Genomic DNA, 12,250 nt, shown 5'->3' with positions numbered 1-12,250 from the left:
GGGGCGCATCGCAACATCCCCATCTTCACCTACCCTCATCGCAACGATGCCTGACCCCCGTACATACACCGACATGGCACTGCCGCTTGTCAAGACGCTGCCCGACTGCGTCGACTACTTCAAGACCGTCGAGCCGTTCCTGCCACAATTCTACGACCTCCCGTACAAGGTTGCAGCGCATATCACCGATGTGCAAGCATTGAAAGACCTCTATGTCAACACCAACCCGCTCATGTCATCGCTGGCATTTGCCACGATGTTCGTCACGCCGATCGTGCTTGCCGTCTCCGAGATCAACCGGAACTACTCGCAGGTTGACAGGATCTGGAGTATATTGCCTGCCCTCTACAACGTGCATTACGCACTATGGGCTCATCTCAACGGCCTGCCCACCATGAAGCTGGACCATATCATGGCTGTCTCAATCATCTGGGGTGCTCGCTTGACTTTCAACTATTGGCGGAAGGGCGGATATCAGGTCGGCAGCGAAGACTACCGATGGGAAATTGTCAAGGACTACGTCGGCGGACCCGCCATGTTCATTTTCAATGTCACATTCATCTCGCTAGGGCAGAATGTAAGTATACTCCTACTATTTACTATCAGTGTATGAGATACTGATCATGATAGATTCTTCTTTGGCTCGTCACCACGCCCACGTATATCCTCCTCCTCGTCAACCGCATCAAGGGCAACGACATCACAACCTACGATACCCTTTTCGGCCGCTCCATGCTCGCTATCGTCGTGTTCGAGTTCTTTGCCGACCAAGCGCAATGGAACTTTTACAAGGCGAGGAATGCATACCAGAAGACTGCCAAGGTACCATCCGACCAGAAATACACCCGTGAACAGTTAGACCGTGGCTTCAACACTACTGGTCTTTTCAGCTGGTCGCGCCACCCCAACTTCGCAGCCGAACAATCCTTCTGGGTATGCTTATACCAATGGTGCTGCTTGGAGACCGAGACCTACGTCAACTGGGCGTTCGCCGGTGCATTCGGATACCTGATCTTGTTCCAGGCTAGCACTTGGTTGACTGAGCTGCTCAGCGCGGGCAAGTACCCTGAATACAAGGTCTACCAGGAGCGGGTCGGGAAGTTCCTTCCGAAGTTCGGCACCAAGAGCATGGACTTGCCGCAGACGGAGAAGGAGAAGCAGAAGGTCAAGGACGCAAAGGCTGGCAAGGGTTCCATGAAGACTAAATAAGTCCACATGGAAAGAGCTATGGCACAAGACCTGCTCCGGATGGAGAGGCCACATGATCGAAGAGGGATGATGTGTTGCCAGCCAGGATCAGTGGGCGTTATGAGCAGACAGGTGCTCAAGGTATGATACGGATCTCAAAACCATATACGTCATTACATCAACCCAAGCATAATATCTAAGAAAGTAACTGACCACACTGCTGGGTTACGTCACAGAAGTTGCTTTCATATCACTACCCTCATGTCCTTCCATTATCCATTCCTTGACTTCTTCATCGCCTCCTGTTACAATCCACCAATCTCTCCCTGAACTCGAAACCATGCTTTGCTCCCACGAACTGTTAACCGTTGTGGCTCCTACCAGACGCAGCGACAGTCTTTAACCTTCCGCCTTGGTCTCCTCGACCGCGAACCTGATCCTGCTGTTGAACATCTTCTTCACATCTTCGAACGAAACCTCTGATGACCTGCCCTTAGCTTTCTGTGGAGCAAGGAATTTCAGATTGCCAGCGCAGTGAAAGTCGATGCCATCGCCGACCGTGTTAGTGAGAAAATCGTTGTATCTTCTCGCGCTGGCCCAGTGCAAAATCCGCGTGTCCAACTCAACAACGACGTTGCGAAGCGCAGCGAAACCATAGTCACCGTTCGCAAGCTTAGCGAGCTTGAGCCACTCATCCCTCATCGGGCGGATGCGCACAGCGAGCCTTCGAATGAGATGGTGAAATGCTTGTGGGGGATAGGCGAAGTAGAGGCGGGGGTCCAGTCTTCCATTGCCCATAACGACAGAGTAATATGACGGCTCTAGATAGAACTCGTTCTTGGCCCAGAAGATCTCTCGCGCTATTGCGGCGATTTCGCGTGTCATTGTCAGGTGAGGAAGCAGCTGAAAAAGGACTATCGGTGGGTAGACCTTCTTGTCACCTGCGCCGATACGATTCTCGGCTTTCATATTGAACTCGATTGTCAGGATCTTCAGCTCGGCTGGCAGTTTGTTCCATCCTTCAGCGAATGCGGACTTAAGCGGTGCTGACGACGCAATGACGAGCGGCCTCAAGGACGTGATCTTGGTGAAGGACTCGGGGCCAGCGTCGACGTCGATACTGTTGCCCCTTATGAGAGTGACCCGATATGGTGAGTCGCTTTTGATGTAGATGGATACAGGTGGTTGGAGTTGGAGTGGTGTCGTTAATTGGATGACGTCTTCGTACATATCCACGTCTGGGACCTTGCTGAGTGTTTTGATCGTCAAGGAGGAAGTCCGGGCGGCCATCATCGCCGTGGCTGCGAATGCCATGAGCCGTGTAAATAGGTGGCAGTGTGTCTCGAAAGCGCTTGCGCGTTGGCAGAAAGATCAAATATGAGAGTGGGATGTAGGAAAAATTGCAAATGGGAGACGGCGTCAGTGCGGAGGTGAGACAAACGCTGTAAAAGTACTAGCGTACAGAAAATGTAGACTGTAGTCAACGCTTGGAGTGAAAGACAAAGATTCTTGTCTTGCTTCTATTCAATAAAGCCCCCAGGCTATCTTTTGACGTATGTCTAGATCGACAGCGCAGTTACGTCGAAACAACTACTGCATCCTTGATCTTAACCATCAATGGTGTCTTTTCCCACAACGAGTATATCTTCTGATCCGCGATCCAGTTGCGGCATTCGGGAAGCAATTCGAGATCGAAGTTGAAGAGCACTTTGCTCATGATGAGGCGCATTTCGTGGAGGGCCATGCTAGTAGCAGCATGTTAGCATCTTTGCGATGTTGTAGAGACTAAGGGGCAGCGTTACTTACTTCTTGCCTAGGCAGTCCCTTGGACCTATGTGGAACGGCTGAAGAGCTGAGCGTTCATCGGAGGCGAAATGTGGGTCGCCGAGCCAGCGCTCAGGGATGAAACGTTCGGGGATTTTGAAGTTGTCGGGGGAGTTGTACATTGCCAGATGAAAGGCTGCGACATTCGTCTATAGGATGTGAGTCTTAGACAGCTGTTTGACAACATGTGGGTGAGATGACAACGTACGTTGGGAGGAACGAAACTGCCACAAATGGTCGAGCCTTCGGCCGGAGTGAGATGTGGCAGACCAATCGGTACAGGAGGATAGTGTCTGAACGCTTCCTTGATGCATGCATTGAGGTAGGGTAAGCCAGCGGTGACTTCCATACTAATGCTGCCTGATGAGTCAAATGCCGTCCGAATCTCGTCCGCGAGCTTCGCCATCGCTTCAGGGTGCGCCAGGAGTAGGTACGTCAGTCCGCTGAGCAACGTGGCTGTCGTTTCCGTGCCAGCTAACATGAATAACTCGCCGTTCATGTCCATGACAGGGCGGGTCAGACTCGCTTTGCCGTTGTCTTCTTGTTGGAGAACCAGGTCCCACAGACCGACACCCTCCGACACTCGTCCTTTTTCAAGTCGCTTAGTGACCCTTTCGACAGTGTAGTTGTGATGCTCCCTCCGAAATGTCGCAATCTGTTTACCCAACAATGTAAATAGCATAAACTTGGCGAGAGGGTAGTAGAAGAAGATGCTCATTAGCGTACCGCGCTTGATGCTTTTGAAGATAACTTGAATCCAGGTGTTGTACTCTGCGTTATCGAGCAGGTGTAGAGATTCGCCAAATGTTAGGTCGGCCATGACGTCGAAAGTGGTGAAATTGTCTAGAGATAGTTATACAAAGTCAGTGTTTGTCTAATATGCGTTCGTACATAGACCTAACGTACACATTCGGACGAGATCGACCGCGTTCGCCTGGACACTTTCTCTCAAGTTGCGGGTAAGTTGATCAGCGTACTTGATAAATAATGGTGACTGCTGTACGAGCGCTCGGTCAGAGAACGCGGGAGAGAAGATTTTGCGAACCCGTGCATGCTCGGCATTGTCTTGCTCTGCGACAAGTGAGTTGGCCCCATTAGGAGAACTTCCCCGGCGATTCCAATTTTTGGGCGGCGCCGAGCCTGGGCCTTCCTTTGACCCATAGCCGTAGATGTCGCGCCAAGCTTTTGGATTGGTGAAGCTGAGTTCATCAGGCGAGAGGCGCACTACTTCTCCGTATTGCGTGTGGAGCTGGGCAACGTGTCGTGGTAGTTCACCTTTCGCTATGGCAGTGAGGTAAGGTAGGCGCGTAAAGGCAGAGAACTTTGGCCCGGGAAAATGGCTAAGCGGATGAAAGTAGACTCGGTAGATGCCTCTAACCACCCATCGTACAACAATCTGCCAACGTTAGTACACCCGGGTCTTCGAAAGCGAATTAGTGCGAACAGACAAATGCCATGACTAAAGAAACGAGTTTCGCTACAGAGAGTTTCCCGAAGACGACAGAGAGCCTAGGAAGCGCGCTTAGTTTCGTGAAGACAGCCATCATGAGAAGTGGCGGGTGAATTTTGGGAGCAGCGGAACATGTCAGGGCGACAACTGCCTTCCATTTGTGTCGCCCTCGTATCTTTTTCGGTGTGTATTGAAGCAGCCTGCAATGCATCAACCCATACTCCAGGGACGTACTGAAGGCAACTTACCCCATTGCCTTGACCTGTCACACGGGCCATGCAGCTCGCTACTCACAGATTAAGGTCTTCTCCCCGACGCCGACCTTTATCCGGACTGTGCCACGCGGATGTGCCGGACCGTTATAGTGGAATGCATCGTATAAAGCGTAACCAATGCTCGTGCACTCAGCGGGTAGTGAGCCAACAAAGATAACATGCATAGAGATAGGAATGTGGCGGTAGTTCGCAGGGAAGAATTCTGGCTAATACGAATGACTAGGACTACACGGATCCCTTTGTCGCGTTACCACCTCCTATGGTGCTCACGTCAGGCGCGCCTACGAGAGCCAGATTCTCAATACCAGCAACGCCATATAGCGCTGCGGCATTCGTACTGACCCATGTGGCTTCATCGACAGCAGTAAGTGCGTCACTTCCATCGACCCTCACCCTCGCCCATGGAGCACCCGGTGCAAGACCGTCTTTACTACCATCGCCCAAGAACTCTGACCAAACTCTTGGAACGAGTGTCGCGTTGTTGCGATGATTCGCGACATATGCGGTGAAGCGCGAGTGGCCCTGCATCAGACTTAAAGTGCCAAAGTCCTTGCCATAACGAGCCTTCTGTTCAGCCTTCCCGGCGCCGTAATAGTAACAATAGTCCAAAAAGGCTTCGAAGAAAGGCTGCGTGAGATTCTTCTCCTCCGTACCGAAGTGGTCCATAAGCTGATCAATAGTCTCAAGGACGCCGAAGACACCAGACAGATGCGAAACCGTGACGTTGCCGGTGTTGTTCGGGTCTGTGGGTGGCGGTGCCCACGCACCAGTGAGACTGTTGTAGAAAGCTTCGCCAGTGGCGAATCCGTTCTTGAGCTTTGGATAGGTCATGATGGACTGGACGAGCTTTTTGTGGGATTCTTCCCAGCGAGGCCCGCGACGCTCCCACTCGATAAGATACGCTTGGGCAATACCAGCCCAGTCGGTGCCAAAGTTGAGGAACAGCGCTTCGGGATCAGGGTTGTAGACAATACCCGGTTCTCGCACCTTGCGTCTCGCATCTACGCGAAGGAAGGCTTTATCAGCATCCATGACCTCACTTACCAGGTCGCCGGTGCGCTCGTCGCCGCCGGAGATGTAGTAAAACGTTTTGCGATAGACTGGAGTTGAGATTCTAGCCTGTTTGGCACTGTCACTCCAGTGTTGGACGCCATGTCTCGTCCCAAGCCCAGTAAAGTTGCCAAGATGATACGAGTCGACCTCGCCTCCGTGGCGCACTTGGTCATGAGCGATTTTGTAGGCATCCGCACGACCGGTGCGGAGGAAAAAGTCCCAGAAGAAGAGATCAGGCGACAGCTCCGAATTATCCCAAGCATAGCCACCGACGTCATATCTCCACTGGTGACGATCATTATCATAGGTATGCATGATGTCCCCATGATCCCAGAATCCGTACCAACGGCGCTGCTCGATTTGGTCTTCGTAGAACTTGATCAGAAAGTCCATGTTGTTCTCGATAGTTTGTGCTTGCGCAGAGTCCACAGCACCAGGCACGTCCCAGTACGACCCAATCGCTTTGGTGTCGCGCATGTACTCTGGCTCAGGAATAAGAACGGGTGGGTTGTTGGTGAAGTTGGTGAGCGTTGCAAGGTGCTCGGCGGATGGAGTCTTGTCAAACGCGTAGATGTAAAGCTCGTTGGTGCGGCCAAGGCCATAGGGAGTGTCGTAGCCTCCTTCCCAGTCTTCGTATGTGATATCAAGAGCGTCCAATTGCTGCTTGTAGGTGTCTTGTCCAAGTCCGTCGTGGTATGGGCGAATATCCATGGGCCCTGCTTGAGGGCTGTACAGCCACATGGTGATTGATCCAGTATCAGTTGCGGCATTAGAGATATCCAAACTGGTAGGATACTTCTTCCAGAAATCGCGAAGGCCCACGGCAAGGCCGCCAACCGTAGCGCCGCCGAGATATGCCAGGCCACCTGAACGTGTGCCTCCAGGAATCTTGACCCAGCTTTGGCCAGCCTTCGTGCGCTTCTTGAGGTTGAAGCCATCTGGTGAGAGTTGTGTGAGCTGATAGTCGCTCCACGTTGGGATCCACTGTAAACGAGTGGTCACCCTCTGATCCCATGTAGAGTTCGGTGGCAAGACGGTGCCGTTGAACTGGCCCGATCGAATGTCGACACCTGGGTCGCGACGCAGACCAGTAATGCCCTTGACAGCTTCGTGTAGCATCCCGCCTTCAACACCCGCGATTCGGACATGACGATCGTAGAACTCCTCTTCAGCTAGGGGAATATCGAAGCGAATGCCGATACCCGACATGAAATCTTTGTACATATCTCCATCGTAGATGATGGTGTGAATGACCCGAATTGCTTCGGAGTTGGCGTAGAGGTAAAACCGAACGGTGAAGGGTATCCAGTCGTCATGAGCGCCATCTCCGTCGATAGTATGGATGCCGTTGATAGTGACTAATGATCGAACGCTGTTCTCCTCCGATACAGTGACGTTCGAGATCTTGCTGGTGAAGCTGAAGTAGTCGATGCCGGTTGGCTTGCCATCTTCGTCGTCATCAGGAGTACCGTCTTGAGAGCGTAGGACGAGGTGACCGTTGCTTCCGACCGTCTTTCCGCCGGCTTCAATGGTGGAAACCAGAATGTTGCCCGACTTGGGAAAGGTTGCTGAGACTTTGCCAGTACTGACCACGATGGTGTTGTCAGAGTCGGTGACTTCGATGCCATTGGCTTGGCGTTTGTATAGCGAAGCCGAGGAGTTTCCTGCACCAGAAGCTGTGATTGTATATTCACTGGCTGGTACGTCGCTAGCTCCGAGAGCATGTCCGGTCTAAGAGGTGGGTGTACGAAGTCAGTCAATGTCTCATATGCAGTTCGTACAGGGACATGTCGTACCCACTTCAGCGAGCCATCAGGCCAGTATGCTGTTGCCCACGACTGAAGTTCCGCATCCCCAGAGACGGTGAAGGTTGTCGCGTTCGCAAGGTGCTGTCCTCGAGGCCACGGTAGGCCGAATGTCACGCCAGCGAGGTATTCTGGTGTATCCTCAAGCCACTTGACTTTGACAGAGTCGCTTTGGGCGGTGGCATAGCTGACAAGGCCAGCAAGGCCAATGAAGGCCCCAAACATTGTGAGATGGTGCAAACAGTGGAAGAAGTCGCAACCAGAGGGGAGGCTTGACTTTCTCCCTGACCATCCGACGGGCAAGCATTTTGTAGTTGCATGTCTCGACCAGGTACCTGGCTACGGCTTGACCGCAACGGGCCGTGGCCCGTCCAATACCCGGCTCACCATGTCACTTGCGGTAGCATACCCGTCGACTAGCCCGCACGCAAGAAGGTGTCCACAGAACGTAATGTAGGTCGTCCTGAACGAGGCTGGTGTGTCCTTGGCGAGCCTCGTGTGTGATGGCCAGGAGTGGAGCTACTGTGGAGGTGGGGTAGATCGACATGTTTGTGGGAGGGCGAAGACCTGTTCGCCATTTAACCTCGGGGTAGAGACAACCGAATTGATGCCTTTTGGGGTGATGGATGCGTGAATAGTACTGCCAGACCAGCAAAAATAGGAGCGATGCCCGCAGACGGCACCGCTCGAGAGCTTGTCGCATGTCCTTAGCTGGGGCAAAAAAGATCAAAAACATACAACAGCGGGGATTCGCTAGTGGTCACCCACCTAACTACTAATCCGCCGGTATCATGCTTGTATATGGCTGAGCGGACGGGAAGCCTAATTTTCATGATCCTATGGTCGTATGTGAAAGAATGGGGTTGGAGACAGTACATAATGCCATGGCGCAAGCCCACCGGAAGGGCCAGTCGAATCTGGCAGACTGGGCAGCTTCGGAGCTGCTGTATCGCAGGGCAACGCGACGCGTCCGGAAAGAACAGAAAGTCAGTAGGCTCAGGGATAACGTAGGTATGTGAAGGTTTTGGTGGAACTTTCGCGCGAAAGGAGACATGTGCCACACGCGCGCGTCACGTTCATGCCAAGCACGCTAGCTAGAATCGCGCTGCGCCGCTCCTCATCTTGGAAACGCGACATCTCCTGGGCGTCGGAACAACACACGGCGAAATGAGTTCCTGGGTGCGCGTGTCTGGTCTCCTAGCGTGTTCAATAGTCACGGCGTCATGTCTTGACCTGCATCATCGACTTACACTCGTCTATATCCGTCCCAACATCACATCTGTGCATCACGCAGCCTACCTAGGTATCCACTTTTGGGAATCACAGTTCAGCTTACTTCCTCATAGGCGGTAACAAGAATGATTTCAAGGTTACATTAAACTGATAAGATTATCATGTGCGCGAACACATGACGACGCAGCAAAGCGCTCGTGTACACGATGCGCTTTTCGCCGATGAGAACCAGGCATTATCTATCTCTATTTGAAGTAAGGTCGAAAACGACTAGACTTCTTCACTTGTTACCGCTACCGGTACCTTGGCCGGAGACGCCGCCACGACGACCGCCTTCTTGTTCGTACTCGCCGTATGTCTCTGGCATTGTAGTGAGGTTGTTGGGAGGGATGCTTGTATTGGGGATAGTGGTTATGGTTGTGTGAGAGCGTGGAAGTGTGAGGGTGTGAGTGTGGTTCGGTTGTTGCAGCGCGAGAAGTCTATTTGTAGTAGTCGGGGCGGCGGTCGTGAAGGCACCATGTGAGACGAATGTCAGGTGTTGTGAAATCACTTGGCTGTAACGACGCCAGTGACTACGACTGCATAAGACATGTCCCACTGTAAGTAAGATGTTTGAGAAGATGAAAGTCTATTAAAGTTCAATCCTAAGTCTAATACTCCTATCTATCACACCAAGCCTTGCTCGTCCACATCTAGTAAGTGACCTCTCCGAATTCCTCGTCAGCGAGGATCATGTAAGTCTTCTCCTCGCTCAGTTCTATGTCGCACTCCGCGTAGTCGTCGTATAGAGTGGCGTTGAAGAAGTTGCACATGTCCTGAACGATAGGGCGTGCCTTGCCGAGCTCCTCAAACGAGCAAGTGCCCTTACCGCCGAGGGCGGCAGGGAAGGCGCAGGGCTCAATCGCCTGTTACGGTGTCAGAAAAGTGCTGCAGCTGAAACTAGGACGGACATGGTACTCACGGCAGAGTAGACGCTGTAGTTGATGCAATGGCAAGTAAAGTCATCGGGCGCACAGCCGTCAGCATGGTTGGCCTTCTCCTGGCACTGGTGAAGGCACTTGGGCATCCATTTGCTGAGCTTCTTGTTGTCCCTAGCATGATGACATCAGTACAGAGTATAACGAGGTTTCGGGGAGGCTTAGCATACAAGCACTTGTACTTCTCCATGTTACCATGCTTCTCAGCTTGGGTAATGTTGTAGGTGTACTGGGCGCTGGCCGCAGCAGCAATGGAGAGAAGAGTGGCGATTTGGGAGAAACGCATGATGATGATGATTGTGTGGTTGTTGGTGAGGTGATGTGTTGAAAGTGATGCTTGATGTTGTGCTTCGATTAGAGTGAGGATGTTGCCCCTCTTATACACCAACTTTCGCACTACCCTCACCCTTCTCAGATAGAATCAAAGCGTTGTGTGCTGGTAGCAAGTACCTGCAGCTGTACCATACAGTCCCAACATTGGATGTGTAATATTGATCCATGCAGGAACATCCTCCCGCATTGAGCTAAGATGTGTTAGCGCGACTGTCAAATGGATGCGCCGGCAGAGTCTCCGAGCCCTCACTTCCTCTGGTGTCCCTCAACGTTGGCCCGGACAGCACCATGACCGGAGCGGAACACGCATCACACCTGGCGGTGACAGCAACCTTAGCTGAAGAGAGAAAGCGGTCAACTTTCCCAACACAAATGACAGAAACAACGAAACATTTGGCAATCAGACATCAATGTCAGTGGAGGGTTATCGAAGGGGTTTGCCGCGAACGATACATCAGCATTTCCATAATCGGAGATGCGCTTGTGTCACGATGAAGACGAAATGAGAGACGAGAGACTGAAAAAGACGCGGTCCAGCGAACAAATCGTGAGCCATTTCAATAGCATGAGCGAATCATTTGGCAGTACCGTGGAACAAGCCGATGCATTGACATTGTAGCGAAATAGGGGATTGAAAAGGAAAAACGACTACACTGGGGCCTTGCTAGGGCTGACAAGAGACAGCATAAACTTGTCATGAAGATAGACTCTCTCATCTGATGCGGTGAGAGAAGATTGCGCAGCTGACCGACTTGCGCATTTGGTTGAGGTGGTGGGAGTGATGTAGAGCATCTTTGTTGCCCAGGTGGATGGGTCCCTTGTTATCAGGCGAACCTTTCCGAAAAGGTTTAGCATGTGGAGCTCCGGGACCCCGCCTTACTTCGACCAGACATCTCAACCAGCAATGAGGTTTACTTGCTTATTGTATTGGGACCCGTCCCCTCACCGCTGCCTGGTGTTCGACAAGAGATCACAACTTTGACTTTTGTAGCTGCTCGTTGACGAGCGCGGCGAAATGCGGGTGTGCTGCGCCTATGGCGTCGCATTGCGCCTCCGACAACACGTGCGCATTTCCCAACATCTGCCTGGCTGTTCTTACAGCAAGATACGTGACGATTGGATCCGAAGGCTTCAGGGCTCTCAGAAGACGTAGGTAGCTGGTCATCTCCGCGACGAGGCCTTCATGATCAATAAGACGCTTGATGAACGGCTGCAGATCTTCCACAGCGTCAATACCGAGAGCGCGCATCGCCGCATAGCTATACAGCCAATACCACTTATCTTCGCCATCGACTTCTGGGTCATCGGGAATGAAAGATGTCGTCGTCTTGCTTCTGAAACACCGAACAAGCCAGTCGAGGACACACATGGCGTAACCTGGTAAGATGGGGCCCATGGCAAGAGCGAGTTGCGAAACGTCTGGGTATTCCTCATAGCCGGTTCGAATCGCCTGCGAAGCCGCAGCGAGCGCCCAAACCGAAATTTCGATGGCATATGGACGGTGGCCGCTCTCGGCTTGCTCGGTCATCTGACGACTACGATCGAGGGAAACGAGACCTTTGGCAGCAGAACATTGGTGGGCGTAGTCCGATGGCGCACCCGAATGAGACGCGACAAGCAAAATTGGAGGACCTTCCAGGAGAAGAGCGCGTATTTCATACGAAAGATCTCCAAATGGCTGCTTCGGGCTATCATCGAAGGAAGCCGTAGTATCTATGTCCATGTTGCCGAAGCTCTCTTCGAGCTGTGCGCCTGCAACTGTAGCTTGGTCGTCTCGATGGTGTAGCGGCAGCATTTCGTTCCGAGGTTGTTTCTAAGCTTTGTAAGTCTGTTAAGCCGGATTGAGGCTCTGCAATGCTGCGACGGAAAAATATGGCTCTTCACTATAGGCTGCGCCTGCCTGCCATGATTGGCAACAGCGCCTGCAACGCCGTGATGACGCAACTATGCGCGCACAACGGTACAACTCGTTCCTGGAGGCGCATAGAATGACCATTATCCTTCGAGAAGGACATTTCGAAAGTATGGCCGTAGTGAATGTGGGTGACAGAGACAATACTAGAGCACGTGGTACTAGCGCGACAATGGACCCACACAATACCTTTGTCTCAC

The 12,250-nt window shown here is 52.3% G+C and overlaps 6 protein-coding genes across 6 annotated transcripts; 1 reads left to right on the top strand and 5 right to left on the bottom strand.

Moving 5' to 3' along the window:
• Positions 1-46: 46 nt before the first annotated feature.
• On the top strand, positions 47-1,209 carry J4E83_003302 (uncharacterized protein; the record flags this gene model as incomplete). Its single annotated transcript, XM_049330239.1, has 2 exons — positions 47-577; positions 631-1,209. The coding sequence occupies 2 exons, from the start codon at positions 47-49 to the stop codon at positions 1,207-1,209; spliced, it is 1,110 nt and encodes a 369-aa protein (XP_049190735.1).
• A 378-nt stretch (positions 1,210-1,587) lies between these two features.
• Positions 1,588-2,478, bottom strand: J4E83_003301 (uncharacterized protein; the record flags this gene model as incomplete). Its single annotated transcript, XM_049330238.1, has 1 exon — positions 1,588-2,478. One exon carries the CDS (start codon positions 2,476-2,478, stop codon positions 1,588-1,590), a length of 891 nt encoding a protein of 296 aa, XP_049190734.1.
• Positions 2,479-2,764: 286 nt separating this feature from the next.
• J4E83_003300 (uncharacterized protein) lies at positions 2,765-3,922 on the bottom strand (the record flags this gene model as incomplete). The annotated part of the gene is made up of 4 exons (XM_049330237.1): positions 2,765-2,933; positions 2,995-3,161; positions 3,221-3,855; positions 3,919-3,922. The coding sequence occupies 4 exons, from the start codon at positions 3,920-3,922 to the stop codon at positions 2,765-2,767; spliced, it is 975 nt and encodes a 324-aa protein (XP_049190733.1).
• A 1,040-nt stretch (positions 3,923-4,962) lies between these two features.
• Positions 4,963-7,820, bottom strand: J4E83_003299 (uncharacterized protein; the record flags this gene model as incomplete). Its single annotated transcript, XM_049330236.1, has 2 exons — positions 4,963-7,521; positions 7,587-7,820. 2 exons carry the CDS (start codon positions 7,818-7,820, stop codon positions 4,963-4,965), a joined length of 2,793 nt encoding a protein of 930 aa, XP_049190732.1.
• A 1,700-nt stretch (positions 7,821-9,520) lies between these two features.
• Positions 9,521-10,091, bottom strand: J4E83_003298 (uncharacterized protein; the record flags this gene model as incomplete). The annotated part of the gene is made up of 3 exons (XM_049330235.1): positions 9,521-9,733; positions 9,790-9,919; positions 9,976-10,091. The coding sequence occupies 3 exons, from the start codon at positions 10,089-10,091 to the stop codon at positions 9,521-9,523; spliced, it is 459 nt and encodes a 152-aa protein (XP_049190731.1).
• A 1,017-nt stretch (positions 10,092-11,108) lies between these two features.
• Positions 11,109-11,933, bottom strand: J4E83_003297 (uncharacterized protein; the record flags this gene model as incomplete). Its single annotated transcript, XM_049330234.1, has 1 exon — positions 11,109-11,933. The coding sequence occupies one exon, from the start codon at positions 11,931-11,933 to the stop codon at positions 11,109-11,111; it is 825 nt and encodes a 274-aa protein (XP_049190730.1).
• Between the last annotated feature and the right edge of the window lie 317 nt (positions 11,934-12,250).

Source organism: Alternaria metachromatica, assembly GCF_023757995.1.
Source record: "Alternaria metachromatica strain BMP 0045 chromosome Unknown scaffold_5, whole genome shotgun sequence".
NCBI classification, from domain to species: Eukaryota; Fungi; Ascomycota; class Dothideomycetes; order Pleosporales; family Pleosporaceae; genus Alternaria; species Alternaria metachromatica.
The sequence above is the reverse complement of the archived record's forward strand: the minus strand, read 5'-3'. Positions and strand labels throughout refer to the sequence as shown.